The sequence below is a fragment of the Eptatretus burgeri genome, chromosome 6, assembly GCF_056783735.1.
Source record: "Eptatretus burgeri isolate ZD-2024b chromosome 6, Ebu_testis_v1, whole genome shotgun sequence".
Taxonomy (NCBI): Eukaryota; Metazoa; Chordata; class Myxini; order Myxiniformes; family Myxinidae; genus Eptatretus; species Eptatretus burgeri.
Window position 1 is genome coordinate 74,855,803 of NC_140966.1, and position 21,891 is coordinate 74,877,693.

A 21,891-nucleotide genomic window follows, 5' to 3' on the forward strand; every position below is an offset into this window, starting at 1 on the left:
TCCCCCTCTCCACCAAAACCCCCCGACCCTTGCCGAAACGGCTCACCCAAGCGCACCCGACATGGCCCAGCTATGCGCCATGCTGGCGGCAATGTCAAACGAAGTGAAAAACGAAATAAAAGGAATGAACGAAAGGATGGATGCGAATACACAAAAGATGGATGCGAATGCACAAAAGATGGATGCGAATACACAACAAATAAACGAAAAGATGGATACAAACACAAATGAAATGAGAAACGGAATGAACAAGCAAATGGACGAAGTGAAAACGACGATGGATGCGAATACACAGCAAATGAGGGAAGAAATGAAAGAGCTGCGGGGTGAGACGCAGAACATGGGCCGATGCCTGCAGGCGGGCATGAAGGCCGTGACCAGGGAGATAAAAATGGCGACTCCACGTGTGGGAGCGAACGAGCTGGAAGGGGGTGCAACGGCTGTCGGGCCCGCGGTGGAGGCGGGTGAAAAAAATAATTCGGGGGGCATGTTGGGCGAGGGTCGTGACGATGACCAAAAGGAAAAAATTAAATGGGGAGACCAAAACGTGCGAGACGAGACACGAGGTGACGACAAAGGAAATAAAAATAGTAGAGACAAGGGAGGTAAAGGGTGAAGAGGTGACTGAGTTGGCAGAGACACGGGAGATGGGAACGATAGAGGGAAGACTACACGATGAAGACGGGGTAAGTGACGCATACACACACACGGAGGTAGTGGAGGATAATGGGGGTGAGCTGGCGGACTGGGTGGAGACCCAGTGCGAGCAGCTGGATAGCCTCCTCCAGGAACGAGGGGAGGGAGTATGCCCCCTTGAGGCGAGTCACGACCAGGTGAGTTCGGTCGTGCTTTGCGAGGTCGAGGGGAGGAGTGCTGCGAACGGGTGCACGGAAAGCTTGGGGGGTATAGAGGCCCCGGAGACCCTTGTGGGGACACGAATCCCCAGTGTAGTTGTCCCTGTGTGTGTGGTGCAAGGTGTGAGTGCGTCCCCGTGTGTGGAAGCGACCCCGTGTGTGAGTGGTGTGGTGGCGATGGTGCCAGAGTACGTGCTTCCCAGCACGCCGTGTGTGGATGAGGCACCGTGTGTGAAAGAGGCCGTGTGTGTGGATGAAACGGCCAGTGTGGATGAGGCACCGCGGTTGAGTGCCCCCGCGTGTGTGAGTGAGGGACGGTGTGTGGATGAAGCACCGCGGGTGAGTGCCCCCGCGTGTGTGGGTGAGGCACCGTGTGTGAGTGAGGCCGTGTGTGTGGATGAAACGGCCAGTGTGGATGAGGCACCGCGGGTGAGTGCCCCCGCGCGTGTGGGTGAGGCACCGTGTGTGAGTGAGGCCGTGTGTGTGGATGAAACGGCCAGTGTGGATGAGGCACCGCGGTTGAGTGCCCCCGCGTGTGTGAGTGAGGGGCCGCGAGTGAATGGAGCACCACGTGTGAGTGGTATGGTTTATGCAAGGGAGACCGTGTGTGTGAGAGAGCGGTATGTGAGGGAGATGTCGGTTGGCATGCGGGAGCACGCAGCCGCGTCTCCCGGTGTGAATGTAATGGAATGGAGTGTGAGCGTCGTAACACGCAGGTGTGCGTGTGTTGAATGGCGACGACGACGGCGACATGTGAGGAACGAAAGCCGAGTAGCGGCTGTAGTTGTTTCGGGAACCGTGCCGGGTTCACCCAGCAGTGAGCACGAGGTCCGTGCTGTGCAACGCACGAGGCCCCCACGTGCTCGCTTGCGAGAGTGAAGTCCCGGTCCGGAAACGCCAGCGGTGGATTTGCCGATCCCGCGGACGGACAAAGTTGAGGCAGGATTATGGATTTGGACCGGACGGGTTCTCCACGCGATCGTGTGTGTTAAGCTCCAACGGGCAAAGCACATGTGTTCGCGTGGGGAACCCCTCGAGACGTGGGGCTTGTTTTTTTTTATGCGCACGGTGACGCCATGGCTGCACGTGGGGTTGGAATCCGGCAGGAGGGGTATCCCTGCCGGATGGTACCGTCCAAGGAGGGACGAGGAACACGTGCAGCTGCATGACGTCACGGGCAGGTGTAAAGTGCGCGAGTTGCCGCGCTGGTGCTGCGCATGAAAAAAAAAAAAAAAAGCAAGCCTCACTTTCGGGTGCACAGGATTCCTGGGCAAGGGGTGGAAGACCCCCTTACCAGGGCACAGGATGGAAACTAGTTAGGGGGAAGGGTTAGCTTAGTTAGACCGACTTCATGGGGCAGGGGTAAGTCCTCATGGAGTCCGTGGAATGGATTAGGTAGAGGGATTTAGTGAGCTTTAGGTTGGGAAATAAAATGATTTATTTGGAGACAGTGACAGACTTGTGGATGTGTAGAGGGGACGTAGTTTAGCTACGTAGGTTAAATGGAACGTGCTACTAGTTTAAGGGACGACGTGGGAACACGAGTTAGTTAGGGGATGTAGTTAGGAGGATGGCAGAGTTCAGTGGTGTGTGTGTTGAAGAGTTGGTGAGAAGTGGAAACGTGTACTTGGTGAGTAAGTGAGGCCAGCGGGTCTGTGTGTATGGAGCGAATGGGGACTGCATGGTGCGATGAGTGATTGGGGGGAGGAGTGACTCCCGCCCAAGGGACCCCCGGGGTCAGTGTAGAGTGAGTTAGGGGGTTAGTTAAATTGAAAAATGGAGGTCGTTTTGTTGTTGGTGTGAATGTAGGCTCGAAACCCATTTGGAGGGGTGCAGGAGCCCTGTTGACAGGCTGGGAGCGTGGCTGCGAAAAGTGAGTATCGCTGAGTGGGTACCCCGGGCACCAGGCAAGTCGGCCGTGGTAGGCCAAGGGCCCATGGGGAGCCGGGATAGCGTGGTGGGCACGGGTGCGCCTGCTTGGTGCGGGGGCCCGGGGCGCCATTAGCTGCGTGGGCAGTGTTGTGGGCACGGGTGACCCTCGGAAAGGGGCCTGGGAAGCCAGCCTGCCACGTGTGCGTTTCAGGGGAGGTGCCATGGGGGGCACTCCCCGGTGTTAGGGAGCTGGTAGGCTCGGAGGCAGTGTAGTGCCCGGGGGTGCCATCGTCGGAGAATCGGCAGAGGGTCGTGCCTGCCAAAGGGAGCCACGTGTCCCAGCCATGAGACCGTGTGAGGGCACGGAGAGAAAATTGGGGGGCGAGGCCCGAAATTGTGAGGACACCAACACAGGCGATGGGAATCTGGGTTGTTAGAACCAATAGTTTAAGCGAGAGGCGCTTGTTGAAAGCCCCGGGGTAGTTTAACAGTTAAATGGTTAGGGTACATAGGAAGTGTACCCCTCCGCACCATCCATCCCCTCACTCTCGTTGTGGGCCGCTGGACCCACTTTGGTTATAGATCGCTGAAGTCTGGGGAGGCCATTCTGAGGCTTCAATTGGGCCTCGACACAGGACGCCAGCTCTCCCTTATTCCCCTCCGGGAAGGGAACGTAGGGGTTGGGAGTAGGCTAGGTGACAGGATAGGTTAGCCGAACAAAGACGATAAAGGGGGTTAGGGGACGATTTATAGTGGGGAAGTAAAAGAAAAAAAATAATAATAAAAAAAAAAATAAGTTGGGGCTAAATTGGGGTTTGACAAATTAAGGGAGTGGGTATGTACAGTGACAGGCAAAGGCGATAGGTGGGAGGGAGACAGGTAGGTAGGTCCGAGCCCGCCTTCCGAGTGGCCAGCACCACCGCACTCCCTCCACCAACCTCCACGGAACGGCAAAGGCTGGCCAACTTCATCGGCAGCTGTTGTTTTGCTGCGAGGCCTGTGCCGGCTGGATCGTCTGCAGCTGCTGTGCTGCAAGGCCTGTGCCGGCCCACTTCATCTGCCGGCTGGCTGTTTTTCTTCAAGGCCTGTGCCGGCCAGTTCATCTGCCTGCTGTGTTTGCCTGCAGCGGCCTTCTTCTGCGGGCTGTGTTTGCCTGCTGCCTTTGCCATGCCATGCCCACTGCCCAGGTTCACCAGCCCCGTTCAATTTTTGCTTTGCCCCCCCCCCCTGTTCATTGCCATGTGCGCCAGGATCGTAAAAGCAACAGTTTGCAAGCTGCAAGAACTGCCCTGTTGGCAGCTACAACACGGGCCTGCAGTGGCGGCCCGTGCACCGTGTTTGCGTGCATCCATTCATCCATCCATTCGTTGTGTTCATTGCGTGTGCCACTTGAGCTGGCACGGAGACTGCATTTGTGCAGCCCATGCACCGTTGTGGTTCACTGCGTTCAGTTCAAACCATTCATCCATCCATTCGTTGTGTTCATTGCGTGTGCCACTTGAGCTGGCACGGAGACTACGTTTGTGCAGCCCATGCACCGTTGTGGTTCACTGCGTTCAGTTCAAACCATTCATCCATCCATTCGTTGTGCTCATTGCGTGTGCCACTTGAGCTGGCACGGAGACTACGTTTGTGCAGCCCATGCACCGTTGTGGTTCACTGCGTTCAGTTCAAAAGGGAAGGCCTTGGACTGCATGTGAGCAGCCGGCCACGTTCCCTGTCACCTGCATTGTTGAGCCAGAGACTGCATGCGAGCCGCCTGGCTCCCTGCTAACTGCTTTCTTTTTGCAGAGTTCATTGATCCTGGGCCATGGTTTAGTGTAAAATTTGTAAGTTAAGGTTAAGATGTACTGTAAATATGAGTGCGCCCCCGGCATGTATGTCTTAGCGCCGGCAATTTTATTTAAGTCGTCCGTGTGAGTGAGTTTGTTTAGGTAGTTACTCAGCCCTCAGGTTATTTATTTTGGGGACACGAATACCATGAATGTCCCACTCAGGGATCCATCGGTAAAATGTACTAGGGGAAAACTACACATGATTGCACACGAAAATTTGACGACTCGGGACGAGTCTGTAAAAAGGGGAGGGGGTAGTGTTGTGGTTGACGAAATTCACAAACCACCATTCAGGTCCCTTAGGTGAGATATCTCAGTAAGTATATGTGTAGTTAGGCCCAAACCCGTTGTCTAGAGGGAATAAATGTCATTCAGTCGGGCTGCGACTCTTCAGGATAGCCGTTTTTCTTTTACTATCTTTATTTTTGACCAGCCGCCATTACTACCACCACCAACCACGTCTCAACAGCCATCACAACAACCACCAACCACAACGCCGCTTCACAACAACAACCACCAACCACAACGCCGCTTCACAACAACAACCACCAACCACAACGCCGCTTCACCACAACCGCCACGACCTTTACCTTCACAACTCGCCACCATCGCATCCACACCATCTCGCGCCACTCGTGGGCACCGATGCTAGACTCGTGCGGGGCGCGCACCGAGCAGCGCGTTCAGAGACATCACAGACTTTCCGAAGAAAAACGGATCAAAAACGACTCACGCCCACTTTTGTTCCGTCCAATCGGTGAGCGAGGGGCGATTTGGCCCCGCCTCCAGGGCGTTGGAGGGCGGTCGCTATATGCAAATACATGGATCAAAAAGCATTCACGCCCACTTTTCCTCGGGCCAATGGGGAGCCAGTTAGAGAGGTGAAGGGTCGGAGGCAGAGGGTCAAGGGTGAAAGAGCGAAGCCACGGGGCTGATATAAACGGCTGCGTTGGTGAGTAAGAGTTCAGTTGGAAGTTGAGTGGAGTGTGCGAAGTTCAAGAGAGTCGTCGGTGGAGCTGGAAAGGAGTGGTACTAGTCAGAGTGAAGAGGACGGAGCTGTGGAGAGGCGACCGCGGCGAAGGCGGACGAGGGGGTGCTCGCGTCGGTGCCGGGAGCGGCACAGGGAGAGGCCAGCAACGCGACCGAGGTGGAGGAGGAGACGCTCGCCGCGGGACCCGAGACAGGGTGATATCCTCCTTCCCCCGAGCATCAGCAACCCCCTCCTGTTTCCCCCCGCGCTGAGATAGTGCGACAAAGGGGGCCCCCTTCCCACCCCCTACCAGACACTGTCCGCGAGGCCCGCGGAGTTGAGGCACCACCGCCGCTCCGCGTCTCATCATCAGACGGGTAGGCCCGACACGGTCTCGGCCCCAGGCCCGCCTACCCCCCTCATCCTGGAGGGTGGTTCTCTTTTATTTTGCTTTGGGAATATGTGTTGTCGGCGCCGTCTGTGAAGTAAAATTGTATAAGTGTTGCCGTGTGCCCGGTCGTCGGATAGATCTGCATTGTTGCATTTGCTTTTTGTGTAATATTGCATTGTCTTCTTCTTTTACATGTGCTTTTGGTGGAATTGTATATGTGTGCTTTCCGTTCATCGCGAAATAAATGTGCTTATTGTTGAACTGTTTTCCCGCTTCGCTTCGTCTTTTCTTTCATTGAATCTCCATCTTGCTTCACGTAAAGGGTTGGTCGTGGGCTAAAACGCCTGATAATTAATCGAACCGTCGAGGCCGACGAATAACACCGCTCGGTTATCCCGATAGTACGGAACGGGTCGCTTAAAGTGGCCCGTGTCCGAAGTCGACCTGCGGCGAGGTGCGATCGCCCGGTCTACCCTCCATGTGGGTACTTAGGTAGGTCGAATTTGGCGAGCAACCCTATCCCACGCGGGGGCCGATTGGCACGATCGCGGTGAGACCGAAAGGTCCACCCGTGACTGGTTCCCGGCGTTAGTCCGAGAGGGTCACGACTGGATTGTCCGTCCGGTGGGCGACGTGCCGCGATTCGAGTTACGTGGCCGTCCGCACGCCGGCGGGCGCGAATCCGCAACAATATCAATGCTTAGGAAGTGTGGCTGATACACTTTGCAGTTTATAATTGGAAAATTACAGTATAATATACGTTTTCCCACCTTTTTACTCTCAAGTGAAGGTTCGTCTGCCATTTTTGTGATCCTTGAGGGATAGTAGTTGTGTAATTGAATGCAGAAAACTAAAAAAACGTGTCCTTTGAAGGGGTCTTGTATCCCCAGCACAGAGGGTCCGTATTAACGGAGGCTGTCTGACGCGACAGTGTATTCCATTTGTGATACGGTTTGAGCCCCCTTAATCACTCCACCCCCCCCCCTTTCCTCCACCGCTCCTCCCAATCCTTCCCTGTATAAATTTGTCTTCACAATTTATTACCACACTGCTGGAACGTCCTTGGCAATTAGTAAAGCTTGTGTAATAAATATCTGTTCCCGAATAACACCCCTTAATTTTGTTGGAACCTTGGTAGTGGCTAATTGGGAAGGGGACAGAATGACTAATTGTTGATTGAACCCAAGCAAGGATAAATTGGGAAGGGGAGAGGGTTCAGTGTGTTTAAATACGAAACTGAACGAGATGCATTACACACGGCACCGATTCAAGCACAAAACAGCACACGGCATGCATGGCGTGGAAATTCAGGGCACATGATGTTGATACTCAGACATTGTACTCCCAAAGGTATTGAGCAGTGAGGAAACGTGGAGTATTATATTATTGATTCACAGCCGTTTCTTCTGTTTTTAATCGGATGTTGACTCTCTGTACCAAATATTGTGGGATTTCACACAAAATGTTGCACCATTCCTCCTCCATAGCAAGTGCCGGTTCAGTGATGAATCGTACTCTGTTGAGTCTGGTCCTCAGATGTCCAAGATTCAGGGTAGTTCGAATCTGGACAAAGTTACATTGCTAAATGTTGAAATTCAGAAACTGTGGCATGGATTATGGCACATGAAAACACAGAACTGAAGGGAATCCCCTGCATTAATGTAGAAAGATGGATCAGCAAAATGCAGCCCATGTTTTTGCCAGCTGTTGGGTTTTGTATAACAAAGTTCAGATGGAATGCTTCTTGTTGTTTTTAGCCCATCCCCCACGCAGTGGAGGACGGGGTTTTGCAATCACTTCTGTTGGGTCGCCGAAATAGGTGACCCTTATTGTCAGTAATTCTGTCTGTCTGTTTGTTTGGATGTTTGTTCGTTTGTCATCAGCATAATTGGTAGTAAACGTGGGCGGATTTTGACTAAACTCGGGTGGTAGGTACATCTTATGACCTCGTGCTTTGAAATTGTGATGCTTGCTAGGGACGCTTTGATTCCCTAGCAACAACCGAAAAACCTTCAAAATCGGTACCGTTCACACGAAATCAATTCGGAAAGCCATTATCCCACGTAGGTTTATGAAATTTGGCACGAATGATCTACAGGTGAGGCTCTATCAAATATATTCTGGTTTTTGTGATGTATTGAATACTTTACCCGCAGCGCCCCCTACAATTAGGGTATGCACGAAAATTGGCGAAAATTGAAGGCCCCCTAGTGACCAGGTGAGTGCATCGATACGAATGAAACTTTGCAGGTTCATGGTACTCAACGAGTAATACAACTTTGCCTCAGGACATATTGACCGATTTCGCTTAGGTCAGGGGTCAAAGGTCAATTCGTGCAAAAATCGATAATATGCGAGAGCTGGAGGTGCCTTCGCGCCAAATGCTACTCCTCCTCGGGTTATGGTTGGATGGTCATGAAAATTCACACTAATCGTCTGGAATACTTCTTCTTCTTCTTCTTCTTTCGGCTGCTCCCGTTAGGGGTCGCCACAGCGGATCATCTGTATGATCCGCATAGTGATTTGGCACATGTTTTACGCCGGATGCCCTTCCTGACGCAACCCTGGTCGCCTCTTACGACACAGGGATATGGTACACCTATTTTAACCGGGGTATACACCGGCCCAGTATACTGGTACTCATTTCGCCGACCTCGGAAGGATGACAGGCTGAGTCAACCCCCTGGTGTATTAATTCAGTGGCCCAACGGGGCTTGAACTCAGGACCTTTTGGATCCCAAGCCGCTGCCCTAACCACTGCGCCAACACCAGGCATTAACTAATCGTCTGGAATACATTGTGTACAAACGATCAAGCCGGATTTTCGATTTAGATCTTTGTTCACCCACAGCACCCCCTCAAACTTTTGGGATTTCCGATTTCAAACCGCATTTTCGGTACTTTTCATTCAAATGGATACCGAGTAGTTATCAGTAGATGAACTAGATGAGATTTGATATGCATAATCTTAAGTTGATTCCCTATCCACTTTATGACATCCATTTTGCTCTATATCTTATAGTTTCCATGATCGGCGACCAATCGCCACCGACCGGCTTGTTTCTCTCCGACGCCTTGCCGATACCGGCTTTGTGTCTGACAGGACCGTAACTTTTTTACTATTTGAGCTTTTGTCCTCATATTTTCAACAAAGATTTATGATGAGAATCTGGAGAAAACAAATGAATAATTTTAATAAAATAATTCTCATTATTATTATTATTATCATTATTGTTCAACACTTTTTTGTCCTTTTTAAAGCCTGGTGTTGGCTTAGTGGTTAGGGTGGCGGCTTGGGATCCAAGGGTCCTGAGTTCAAGCCCCGTTGGCTGCTGAATTAACACCAGGGGGTTGACTCAGCCTGTCATCCTTCCGAGGTCGGCGAAATGAGTGCCAGTGTACTGGTCCCGGTGTATGCCCCGGTTAGAATAGGTGTACCATATCCCTGTGTGTCGTAAGAGGCGACCAGGGTTGGCATCAGGAAGGGCATCTGGCCATAAAACATTGCCTCAAGAAAAAGCCAAACCCCTGCACAGCAGGGAAAAATGGCTGTAAAAACGGTCATTTTTTTTTTTTTTTACTTTTTTGTCCTTTTTGAGGCTTGCTCTTATTTTTTTTAACTTTTTTTTTTTTCTTAACAGCAACTTGTCCAACACACAATTTTCAGGGTCGGAGAGCCCCCTTCCCCCCCATGGAGAATATTTTAATTATAATTGTGACATCACAGTTCACATGATATGGCCTCCATCTTGGATTCAACACAAAAAAATAAAACATCATATCTCTGAAACTGCTGACCAGAAGAATTTTAAACTTCGTACATCTCATTCTACTCCCAATGGGGACGACAGGATTGTAAGGATGGATGATATAATCAGTGAAGTGGCAGACCAGCCATAAATGTTTTAATTGAAATCCTAGTTCACTATTGAGATTCAGCGTGTATGTCCAGGCCATAACATTTTTACCAATTGAGCTTTTGTCATCAAATTGTCAACAAACCTATATTTTTTGAAAAATTTTGAATTTTTTTTTTGTCCTTATCCATCAATTTTTGAAAAAAATACACCCCAACCCTCAACAAACTCGAACAAAATGGTTTTCAGTGTTTTTCTTACCTACTGCGTGTTTTAAACGACAGGAAAAAAAAGCCCACCAAAATCTGACCACCAGAAGTAGCTTAAAACTGGGTCAGTTCCAGGATGGCCGTTGCTGACCCTGAAAATCAAGAAGGTGACTGTAACTTCCTTATTATTCGGTGTAGAACAATATTTTTTGTATCTAACCTGGGGTTTTAAGGATCAAGTAATTCATTGGTGCCAATGGATTTATGACTTGGTCCGTCAAATCTTTAAATCCAAGATGGCGTCCAACACTCCCAAACGATTTGATAGAGGACAGTGGTTTTTGCTTCATTGTTTTTTTCATTAAATATTACTTGAAGGAGATAGTTCTAATGCTTGGTAGTTTCCACACATTCATGAATCTCCTTGGAGCAACAGGTACACTGATGGAGGGCACAGGGTTAAAAGCATTTTAGAAGTGGCTTGCAGTGGAAATGCTGCAGTGCATATGATGACCGGTAAATCAGTTCAAAGGACATTCCATGGCCATCTTCTGTTGGTCAAGTGTCTTCACCAAATGATTGTAAAATCTGTGATAGATGAAAATCCTGAATTTTCTTCACCAATAGAGGAGACCGAGAAAATGTATTCGTCCTTGTTGAAGGATGCACCACTCTTGAAAGTGTTGTAACATCCACTACAGTCACGAGGATTAGTGAGGAACTTGACAAGAAGAAAGCTGAACCAAGTGATCAATCTAAAACGAGTCACTTGTGACGAGGATATCAGCGGATGCTTCGTACTGAACGAGCGGTGATCAAAGCAGATCGCACTGGGTCTTGGCTGAATCACTTGTGCGCTGTTTCTGACGCCTTGCCGATATTTTCTGCAGCAGGACACTACAACTACCTGAAGTCTATCTCTCCATCAAAGAAATGAGTGAACTGGAAAACAAACACCCAGATATCTACAAGTTTCAAGGAGGTTTCCATGTCATTCGTCAAACAAATCAGTTTTTGGCAGGCCTCGGTTGTGATCTAGTCATCGAGCAAACACTTGTGAAGTCACTAAAAAGCACAGTTGGCTTGACTCGTGGCAGTAAAATGACAGAAGAACAGCAGGCATTGTGGACAATGTCAGCCCCTATAATCTGAGTTCAACACTGCCATGCAGAAGTTCAATGATCTCACATACACCACAAGTGAACAACACAAAGATTCAACTGACCCCGGAATTGAAAGACACACATCAGACCTTTCGAAGATAAGCACAAAGCTGATTTCATGTTCACCTTTTTCCTCTGACCCCGCATTGAGAAATATCATCAATGGTATGGTGGCGAAAGAAGACGTCAATGTGCATGAATACGAATCCGTTGGAAGGAACATCATCGACAAAATGATTTGACAGCCTGTATTTTCCTTCTCTTTCAAGAGGCAAGACAAAGCCAAGACCCTGGGAAATTCATCTGTTGTCAAGGTTGCTCCTGACACAACCATTGATCCTGGCCTACTGTTCCAGCGATTCCTTGTAGTGTCCAGGACATGACATCTGTCTCTAAAGGAGGTGAAGAGATATCAGCTGAGTCCACACCCATCACCCCTTTTTGAGGACAAAAAAAATCTTGAGAAAGGCCGACAAGTCTCAACTAGCCCAAGCCATCAATGACCATCAAGTGAAGTGACATCAGATGCAATCCCAAAGACTGAAAGATATGCGCTTGATAGAGGCTCCTGACTACACAAGCTGAAGTGGAGGAGGGGAGATACCTATGGTGAAATAGCTAAAGCATATGCTGACTTTACAAGTAAGTACTATTGGGAAGCAACTGCTGTGTTTGACGAGTATGCGGCAGGTCCCTCGATAAAGGATAATGCACACCAGAGACGGGAAAAACCCATCAATTATCCGGTTGTGAACTTTACCAGTGAAACCGACTTTGAAGGGATGCAGAACTTGAATTCCTTTCAAGGGGAAGTCACAAGCAACAACTAATCGGCTTAATAAGTGATGAACTGAGGAAGGTGGGCTGAACGATCATTCAGGCAGAATGGGATGCTGATTGGAGAGGACACTGACTTGTTAATTATTCTTCTCCATTACGCCACAGCAGATGACAAACCACTGTATTTTCGATCGGACAGTCAATCAAGAGACATTCCAAAAGTGTACAACATCATTTCCTGCATACAGCATGTTCTTGGCAGTGAATTGTGTACACAATTGTTATTTCGTCATGCTTTCACAGGATGCAATTCAACGTTCCGTGTTTATGGTGTTTGGAAAGAAATCAGCCTTCCAAAGCCTCGTGAAAGGTGATCCAGTCCTCCAATGTTGTGCAAATGCATTCACTTTCCGAGATAAGAACCGCAATGACATAAAAAAAAACCTCGGCAGCCAAGCGATGGTTGTTATGTTTGGTGGGAAAAGTACATGTTCTCTTGCAGCATTGTGTTATGATATACTCACGAAGAAAATCGTCTCTGCAAAATCATTTGTTATGCCCGAACGTCTTCCTCCAACTGATTGTTCCACCAAATTCCATTGTCTCGGTGTACTTTCAGACCATGACATGGATGGGGATTGTCAGTGAGTGATATTGATCCTTTGAACTGGGGTTAGAGACTTGAAGACAATCAACTTGTACTCATGATGTCTGATATGAATGCTGCACCTGACACTATTGAAAATGGTACATTGCAATTGCAGAACTGGTTGCAATAACCCCCGTTGCAGTTGCAAAAGATATGGGCTTCCATGTAGTTCTGCCTATGGATCATGCCAACTTACGTCCTGTGACAATTCGCACAACCAGCTTTCAGAGGAACTGGAACACAGTTTTGAGGACTAAACCGAGACGGTGAAAGTGTGACAGTTACGGGGTTTTTTTTACTCTTGCATTTAGTATGTATAACATTTTTCACTGAATTCTTCAGTGTTCTCTCTGAAATACATTATTCTGAAATATGTCAAAATTTACTCTTAAAAAAAAAAACAGATATTTGCATTCTTTGGCCCTAAAACGGATTTACAGGTGAAATAATATGGGAGTTATTGGTAGGTGCCTTCATTCATGATTGTTTGCCGCCATCTTGAATTTGCAGATTCGATTGACCAAGTCATAAATCTATTGGCACCAGTGAATTGCTTGACCCTTAAAACCCCAGGTTAGATACCAAAATTATTGTTCTCCACCTAATAATAAGGAAGATATAGCCACCTTTCTGATTTTCAGGGTCAGTGGCGGTCATCTTGGAACTGTTCAGTTTTACTGTTCGTCTTGGAACTAATCGTATACACGTTTGTCATCATTTCCACTCGTGAGTCTCCAAAGACTGAAGGGAGTGTTTCCCAGTCTGAAGCATCCGTCTTCACCCCAGCAAGAAACCACGACTCATGGACCAAGTCGTCTCCTTATCCGTGCTCAGTTTCCCCTCCTTCCCTGAAGTGGTGTGTGTGTGTGTGTGTGTGTGTGTGTGTGTGTGTGTGTGTGTGTGTGTGTGTGTGTGTGTGTGTGTGTGTGTGTGTGTGTGTGTGTGTGTGTGTGTGTGTGTGTGTGTGTGTGTGTGTGTGGTTTTTTTATGCACCACCTCCTTGGTGATTCCTTGAGTTGATCTCTGGATATTTTGGCATGAAATTGCATGGCATTCTTCCATTTTTGTTTCGTCATTGAGAGGTGCAGTTGCGGAGTGGATGATTAAAGGAGTGGGTTTGAGTGGATTGTAACCACCCTGTAAAGATGCAACTGGTTTGTATATTGTCTGTGTCATGTTACTTTGGAATTTTTTTGGTGAGTCATCTCCGCTTCTCTGGATTTGTTTTGCTTTCCTGTTTGATTCGAGTTCCAGCTGCGCTTGACAAACCATGCTGACGACTGGCTGGATACACTCCCAAAGTAGATGTTGGATATTTGTGCTTTGTTTTTATTTATTTATTTTTGAATTGAGGCTTTCAGAGCTGTGAGCACAGAGTTATGTGAGCTTTTGCCTACAACGCTGAGCATGATGTGTGCAGGGCCCCACATCTTGGGAGGGAACTCGTGTGCAAGGAAAGTCGAAAGAACTTCAGAGCAACGGTTGCCATGAGCCAAGAGTTCCCCCTCAGCCTGGAAATGTAAGCAATGCTGGCATTTCATTTCCCACCTTCTCACCGCCCATTCTGTTGTCCATCTCTTCTGCCTGATAACAATATCAAGGTTTATTATTATTGTGCTTTTATAAAAGAAAAATTTATCTTGTTAAATTTCCTCCTCCCAATTCACTGCCTGCCATTGCGCATGTTCAACTTTCGCCCAGGATGCTGAATGTTTTGGAGATCGTGGCACCATTCAAGCACTTTAACAAACTTCGTGAGTTTGTGCAGATGAAGCTGCCGCCAGGGTTTCCTGTCAAACTCGGTGAGCAAGATGAGGAGCATGCAGCTTCCACATATTGGAATCTCTTATACAGATGACAAAATGGAAATTCTTGTGCGGACAACTACGAATGGGAAGGGTGGGGAAGGCCGTGATTTGCAAAGCAGAAATATTTTAAATGACAAGGAGGATGTCGTGGGAAAACATGGAGTGAAGGGACTTTCGGAGTTGAAGGGAGATGATTAAAAGGACATTTTTTGAGAATAGGAAGAAGCTTGTGTGGAATTAATTGGAGGAAGAGGTGAGGGAACAGTCAAAGGTGTTTTCTTTCTTATTTTTTTTTTCCTCCTATTTTTCTATCGAACATGTGACTACCTTTTGTCGTTTCATCAGTGATATGTTGGTGAAAATTGGTAGTTGTTTAGAGATTTGGAATACATAAGCCATTTGATATTGAATGTTCCAGATCACACGCACTCAAGCCAGGCGTATTATTGCTCCACCCATGTAATCGCCCTGGCACGATGCATCATCAATTTTGGCCTTATGTAATGACGACACATCTCACCATTGAACAAACCACCATTTCCACGTTTTTATTTTTTTTGTGAGATGTGCTGCCTTCCTAATTTTGGTATCCACCTTTGCAAAATATGCTGATATCATACTTGACATTTCCTATAATCCAGCTGAAATTGTTCCATTTTTCAAGTCCAAGTATGTTCTTCCACCAAAAAATTGTACTCTTTGCAGGGATCCACAGTCACATTAATTGTCACCAATAACCCAGGCTCTGAAAAAATATTCCATCATAACCAAGCTCGGGGTAGCCATCTCATAATAATTAATTACCAATCAATAATATCCTTACACATATTCTTTCTTCTTCTTTTTCTTTTTTTTCAAATGGAAAAATGGTCGGATCTTTTAAGTCCACACTAAGTGGAGGGAAAGTATAACCGAGGATGAATATGGTGCATTGTTGGTGGAGCTGACAATTCACCTGATGCACGGTTTGTTTCTAATGAGCTCAGAATGAGGGTATTGCCAATAATATCTTTATAATAATATACTACTTGTTTGTCCATGTGTCTGTCTGTCTGTCTGTTGAACATTCTGTTCCACCCATTGGTAAGACAGTTCGCCTGACTCCACCCACAATTTGTTATGGAAAAAAAAAAGTGGAGGGTGAGGACTTGGGGTTGGGAGGTGGAGGGTGAGGGGTTGGGAGGTGGAGGGTGAGGGGTTGGGAGGTGGAGGGTGAGGACTTGGAGTTGGGAGGTGGAGGGTGAGGACTCGGGGTTGGGAGGTGGAAGGTGAGGACTTGGGGTTGGGAGGGAAGGTGGAGGGTGAGGACTTGGGGTTGGGAGGGGAGGTGGAGGGTGAGGACTTGGAGTTGGGAGGTGGAGGGTGAGGACTTGGGGTTGGGAGGTGGAAGGTGAGGACTTGGGGTTGTGAGGTGGAATGTGAGGACTTGGGGTTGCGAGGTGGAAGGTGAGGACTTGGGCTTGAGAGGTGGAAGGTGAGGACTTGGGATTGAGAGGTGGAAGGTAAGGACTTGGGATTGAGAAGTGGAAGGTGAGGACTTGGGGTTGGGAGGTGGAAGGTGAGGCTTTGGGGTTGGGAGGTGAGGTGGAGGGTGAGGACTTGGGGTTGAGAGGGGAGGTAGAGGGTGAGGACTTTGGGTTGGGGTTGGGGTTGGGAGGTGGAGGGTGAGGGGTTGGGAGGTGGAGGGTGAGGACTTGGGGTTGGGAGGGAAGGTGGAGGGTGAGGACTTGGGGTTGGGAGGGGAGGTGGAGGGTGAGGACTTGGGGTTGGGAGGGGAGGTGGAGGGTGAGGACTTGGGGTTGGGAGGGGAGGTGGAGGGTGAGGATTTGGGGTTGGGAGTGGAGGTGGAGGGTGAGGGGTTGGGAGGTGGAGGGTGAGGACTTGGGGTTGGAGTTGGGAGGTGGAGGGTGAGGACTTGGGGTTGGGAGGGGAGGTGGAGGGTGAGGATTTGGGGTTGGGAGTGGAGGTGGAGGGTGAGGGGTTGGGAGGTGGAGGGTGAGGACTTGGGGTTGGAGTTGGGAGGTGGAGGGTGAGGACTTGGGGTTGGGAGGGAAGGTGGAGGGTGAGGACTTGGGGTTGGGAGGGAGGTGGAGGGTGAGGATTTGGGGTTGGGAGTGGAGGTGGAGGGTGAGGACTTGGGGTTGGGAGGGGAGGTGGAGGGTGAGGACTTGGGGTTGGGAGGCATGGGTCAACATTATAACAAACAATCCTTGAAGCACATGAAGGCTAAAGAACAGGTTAAGATAACTGTGGTAAAGAAATCATAGTTATTGAGGAATATCAGAGGGAGATTGGCTTGGCACAAACTGAAATGACACATTTATTAAAGTTATTTTGCTTCAACATTTGCACAAGAACAGTCAGGGGATTTGCAATAGCTGAGACAGTCTATCGAGGGGATGAGGAAGTGCTTTTAGAGGAGTTCCAAGTCAGAGTGGATTAAGTTAAGAAGCAACAAGGAAAGATGACACAGGATAAAGCTCCAGGGGCAAATGATATGCATCCAAGAGTATTGAGGGAGTTGGCTGAGCAGGAAAATGGGATGATTAGCTGATGTCTTTAACAACTCATGATAGTCAAGACAGGTCCCAGAGGATTGCGGAGTAGCAAATATAACACTGTTATTTAAGAAAGTATACAGAGGGGAATTGGGGAGCTCTTTACTTGTAAGTTTAATTTCAGTTGTGGAGAAGATGTTTGAGACTTTAATTATGGGTCAGAAGGAGAACCATTTAGAAAGATATATAATTGAATTAAAGATAGGCAGTATCGATTTGCTAAGGGGAGGTCATGTTTAACAAATTTATTGGAGTTATTTGAAGCAGTTTCTGACTGAAAGGATTAGAAAAGTGCAGTGAAGGTTGTGTGTCTACATTTTTCAAAAGGCATTTGATAAGGTACCACATAGGAGGTTAGCTAAGGGGCGGTCAGGATGACCTCGAGGTACGCACACTCGCCTCTAAGCTGTCGAGCCTGGGTTTGAATCTCAGCCTGGCTATAAATTGTCATTCTGGTGTTTCACAGGCAGTGTGATTCATCAATGTGTGTGCCATCCTGAGGATGGATGTTAAACCGGCGTCCCCTCTGCTGGCATTAGTTTGTGCATGCTAAATATCCCACAGTATGCTTCCTGAAGAGTGGGTAAGCTATCACTGGCATCATGGCTAAATTCCACATTCCTGCCCTAACCTTAGTCGAATGTCAGGCCTGGCCATCCATTTCATGAAAGACTTGAGTCAAGTTTACCCTGGCCAAGCCCACAAAAAAGGTGGGAATAACTGTTGTCATTGAGGAAGAAGGAGGGTCACTTTCTCTTTCTCTTTCTCTCTCACATTCACTCACTCACTCTCCTTCTCTTCCCTTTAGGATGATGTCTGCCTGGGAGTGGGATACCTCAGAGTTCAGTACTGGGCCCATCATTATTCATAATTCATATCAACGATTTATACAATAAGGTGAAGAGTTGGCTGTCCGAATTTGCAAATGACACAAAGCTTGGAGGTAAGGTGGAGAACAGAGAGAGGGGGGTGGGGGGTGATCAGAATTAGGAAAGTCGAGATACTTTAACAGATTGGGCAGAATATTGGCAGATGCAATTTAACATAAAGAAAGGTTGGGTAAGAATAATGAAAAAAGAGATTACACAAAGCAATTGGCAGTCTTGGAGCGTGTCACAGGAGAAGGATCTGGAGGTGGTAATAGATACGGGAGGTAAGCAGGCAGCACAGTGCCAGGTAGCTACAGGTAAAGCAAATTGGGCTTTAGGTTGTATTCGTACGGAGATCAATTATGAATCAAAAAAGCAGTGTGAACCCTTTTATGGAATTTAGTGAGGCCTCATCTAGAATACTGTGCACAGTTTTTGTCACCACATCTCAAGAAGGACATGTCTACCATCAAGAGGGTTCAGTGTAGGGCTTCAAGATTTATTTCAGAGTGAGCTAGACCAAGCTATTAGGAGCAGCTGAAGGATACAGGGCTTTATACATTAGAAAGGGTTACGAGGGGGATATATAGAGATGTTGAATATAATGAGGGGTACAGACAAAATAAGTGCAGACAAATTATTCAGCAGAATGGACTTATAGGATCAGGGGCCACATCTTCAGAGTAATGAAGAGGAAAGTGAGGACAATAATAAGGCAGGGGTCTTTCACTCAGAGAGTAGTTACGCATGCCAACAAAGGTGGATGGAGGTTATGTTTTCACCCTTGTTACGTGTCGAAAAAATTTTTTCGCCAAGTATGTTGGTCTGTAGCATTTGTCTGTCTGTCGTACGATTTTTTATCCAGTTTTCAAGCAATCATTCTGAAATTTTTATGTATTCTGAAATCGAGTTTACAGATCAGATTGGGTTTTTCGGATTGCTTTGGATTCAATTCTGTCCAGTAAGTATATGGAGCTGGAACCTCCCCAGATGTGAGAGCAGTACTCGATACAAGGACGAATCAATCGTTTATATAGTTGAAGTAACTGTTCAGAGGAGAAGAATCTTTAACATCTGAACAGGACTCATAGTTTCTTAAAGGCAGACTTAGCTATTTGCATAATGTGTGGATTCCAGGTAAAATTTGATGTTGGAGTAATACCTTGTAGGTTTATTGTATCACATGGTGTAATTGTGGAGCTTTCAAAGGAATTTGGAGAGTTGGGAGCAGTTTTAGAGAGAGAGAGTGAAAGAGAGAGAGAGACAGAGAGAGACAGAGAGAGACAGAGAGAGACAGAGAGAGACAGAGAGAGACAGAGAGAGAGAGATATATATATATATATATATATATATATATATATATATATATATATATATATATATATATATATATATATATATATATATGAGAAGAAATTGAGTTTTTGAAGCATTAAACTTAACTTGATTACATTTGCCCCACTGGGAGCTTTTGTCCAAATCTGAATTTAAAGAGGTGGCTGTGATGAAACGAGATGTAGATTCAGTGAGGGATGATGGGGCAGATGTGAAAAACATGGAGGAAGGCAATGTTGAGTCATCAGCATACGAGTCCATTTGGTTATTTGTCGAAGAAAGGAGGTCATTAACAAAAAGAAGAAAAAGTGTTGGAGACAGGACAGAGCCCTGAGAAAGGCTGCTGTTGATAAGGAAGGAGGGAGATATTGAACCACCAACAATTATGGAGACAGAATGGTCGGAGAGAAAGCTCAGTATGAGAGAGAGCAGAGTGAAGAAGGAAAGCTGAAAGAGGGAAGTTTGGAAATCAGACCCTGATGCCAAACTCTTTGAAAGGCTTTTGAGACATCAAGGACAATAACAAAGGATTTGCCAGTCTCTCAGAGAAGAAGCCCAGACATTCGTAATGTAAGAAAGGATATCACTTGTAGATCTTGCCTTATGAAAGCCATGTTGATGGTAAGACAGAAGAGTGTGAGATTCAAAATGCTTGAGGAAATGGGAATTGAGAAGACATTCAAAGACTTTTTGATATAGTCAGAGCAATAGGACACGAGTTGGAAGGGTTTGAACAATCACCCTTCTTTAAAATAGGCTGTACTAAGGCATGTTTCCAGGAAAGAGGAAATGTTTGGGTTTTTACACAAAAACAAAACAAACGAACAAGAATGAGTGCAAGTTTTGAAGTAGACTCTTTGAAGTCAAGAGGAGGAATGCCATCTTGTCTGTACACCATGCTTGTATCCAGAGAGAGGAGTACTTTTTTTGATTGCATGAAAAGAGATTATAGGGAGAGGCATAGGATTGCATCATGGGAGTTGGAATGTTAGTCATCCAGTGCAGAAATAGAGGAGAAAACAGAACCAAAAAGAGTTGCTTTTTCAGTCGGAGAGACAGCAGTAGTATCATCGGAACAGAAAAGCAGAGGAAAGATAGTGACAGAAGTTGTTGGAGATACTTTTAGTGAAGGAACAGAAATATCTATTTGTGGAGAATGATGAGAGGTTGTCACATTTCTTTTGGATAAAGGAATGCTTCGCCTCATGAATACCATGTTTGCAATGATTCCTGACAGATATGAAAGCTGAATGCGAGTCGGAGGAAGAAGAGTTTTTCCATGTCCATTAAGTCACAACCCTTTCACTAAAGGCCCGGTCACACCTTGACGTTTTAGCCAGCGATGGCAACGTATTAAAATGTATGCAAAACGCTGGCTTACGTTGAACTTTTGATGTTTTTTTTTTAAAGATTCGGACGTATTCATAGCGACTTGGTCTTATGTATAACGCATTGGTAACGGACACAGAACGTTTCGTTGTGTTAATAATAACTTATACCAACGAACTCTGAACCTGTTGTCGGCCTACACAACCGATGCCCAACGATAGTCTAACTTAGGCATAGCGCGTTGCACGCATCGCCGACGATGTCGTGACGTAGCCTATTAAAAGGCTGACGCACAACGATTCGAATCATAACTGCCGTAGAAATGGAAGTGTCAACATCGCGGTCACACCTTGGCGATCTTGCCAGCGTATGCCGACCTAAGAAAAATGTGTCTAAAACGTTGGGGCACGTCAAATACGGTATGAGTAAGTTTGGTATACGTGAGTAGAACGCTAAAGTACGCTATCATACATCATAGTAAGTAGAGTACGTCAAGAAATTTTAAACATGTTCAAAATTTCTTGACGTACTCGGCGTATGACACACGTTCCGCATGCGATGGGGATAAGTTTTACACCCGATATGTGGACGCTTACACACGTCCACAAAGGCTCCTTATAAGCTACTCATAAGTCGAAACACGTCGCGGTAATGTCTTTTTTACGCGAAACTTATTTCTAACTTATGTTTGACGTGCTTTGAACCAATTCTTTACGTAGTCCCAACACACATCGACGTATGTAGACGTATTCCAATGACGTCTTCCGGTCAACAAAAAAAATAAATTAACGTGTTTCTAGCTTACAACTGCCATATAAAGACGTGTTCCCAGCGGTTTTGGGAATTGGTATATAAAAATGCTGCTCATAAAAGGGGAACCCAACAGTGTTTTCGAGTCCTTTTTGAGTCGATGTCCATGTCAGCAGTAACAGTATCAGTATTAGTATTAGTATTAGTATTAGTATTAGTATTAGTAGTAGTTTGTTCATGTTGGCAGTAGTAGGTGAGTGTGAGGGGGAGGGTGTGGGTTATGATGGATCGTCCTTGCGTTTAACGATTTAACGATTTAAATGATAAACTCAACGATTTAAATGGCTGCATCTCCACTATTGAAAGTAGACGCTTGCGCTCAACAATTGGATTTTTTTTACACTCAACGACTTTTAAACGGTACCACTCAGCTATTTTCATTGTTTACAATGAACGATTTAAATTGCTGTCACTCGCCTTTGTTTTTTGACGCTGGGGTTTGGAAATTTGAAGCGTTTCTTCTGAACGTGTTAAAACGCTCAAACTCGACTAATTTAAATAGACGCTGCCGATGGACAATTGGAATCATAGCCAAGCTAGACACCGAAGTGTGAACATCCTCGTCATGCCGAAGAAAAGTTTGAAGAATGCTGCAAATAAGT

The 21,891-nt window shown here is 46.8% G+C and overlaps 1 protein-coding gene across 6 annotated transcripts in view; it reads left to right on the top strand.

Moving 5' to 3' along the window:
* ANKRD13C (ankyrin repeat domain 13C) overlaps positions 1-21,891 on the top strand; it is a 189,373-nt gene that overhangs the window by 129,799 nt on the left and 37,683 nt on the right. For all 6 annotated transcript variants that reach the window (XM_085885687.1, XM_085885683.1, XM_085885685.1 and 3 more), the window contains 2 exons: positions 14,001-14,099; positions 14,282-14,382. In XM_085885687.1, coding sequence (XP_085741813.1) covers positions 14,001-14,099; positions 14,282-14,382 — 200 coding nt within the window. The remainder of the gene's footprint in view (positions 1-14,000; positions 14,100-14,281; positions 14,383-21,891) is intronic.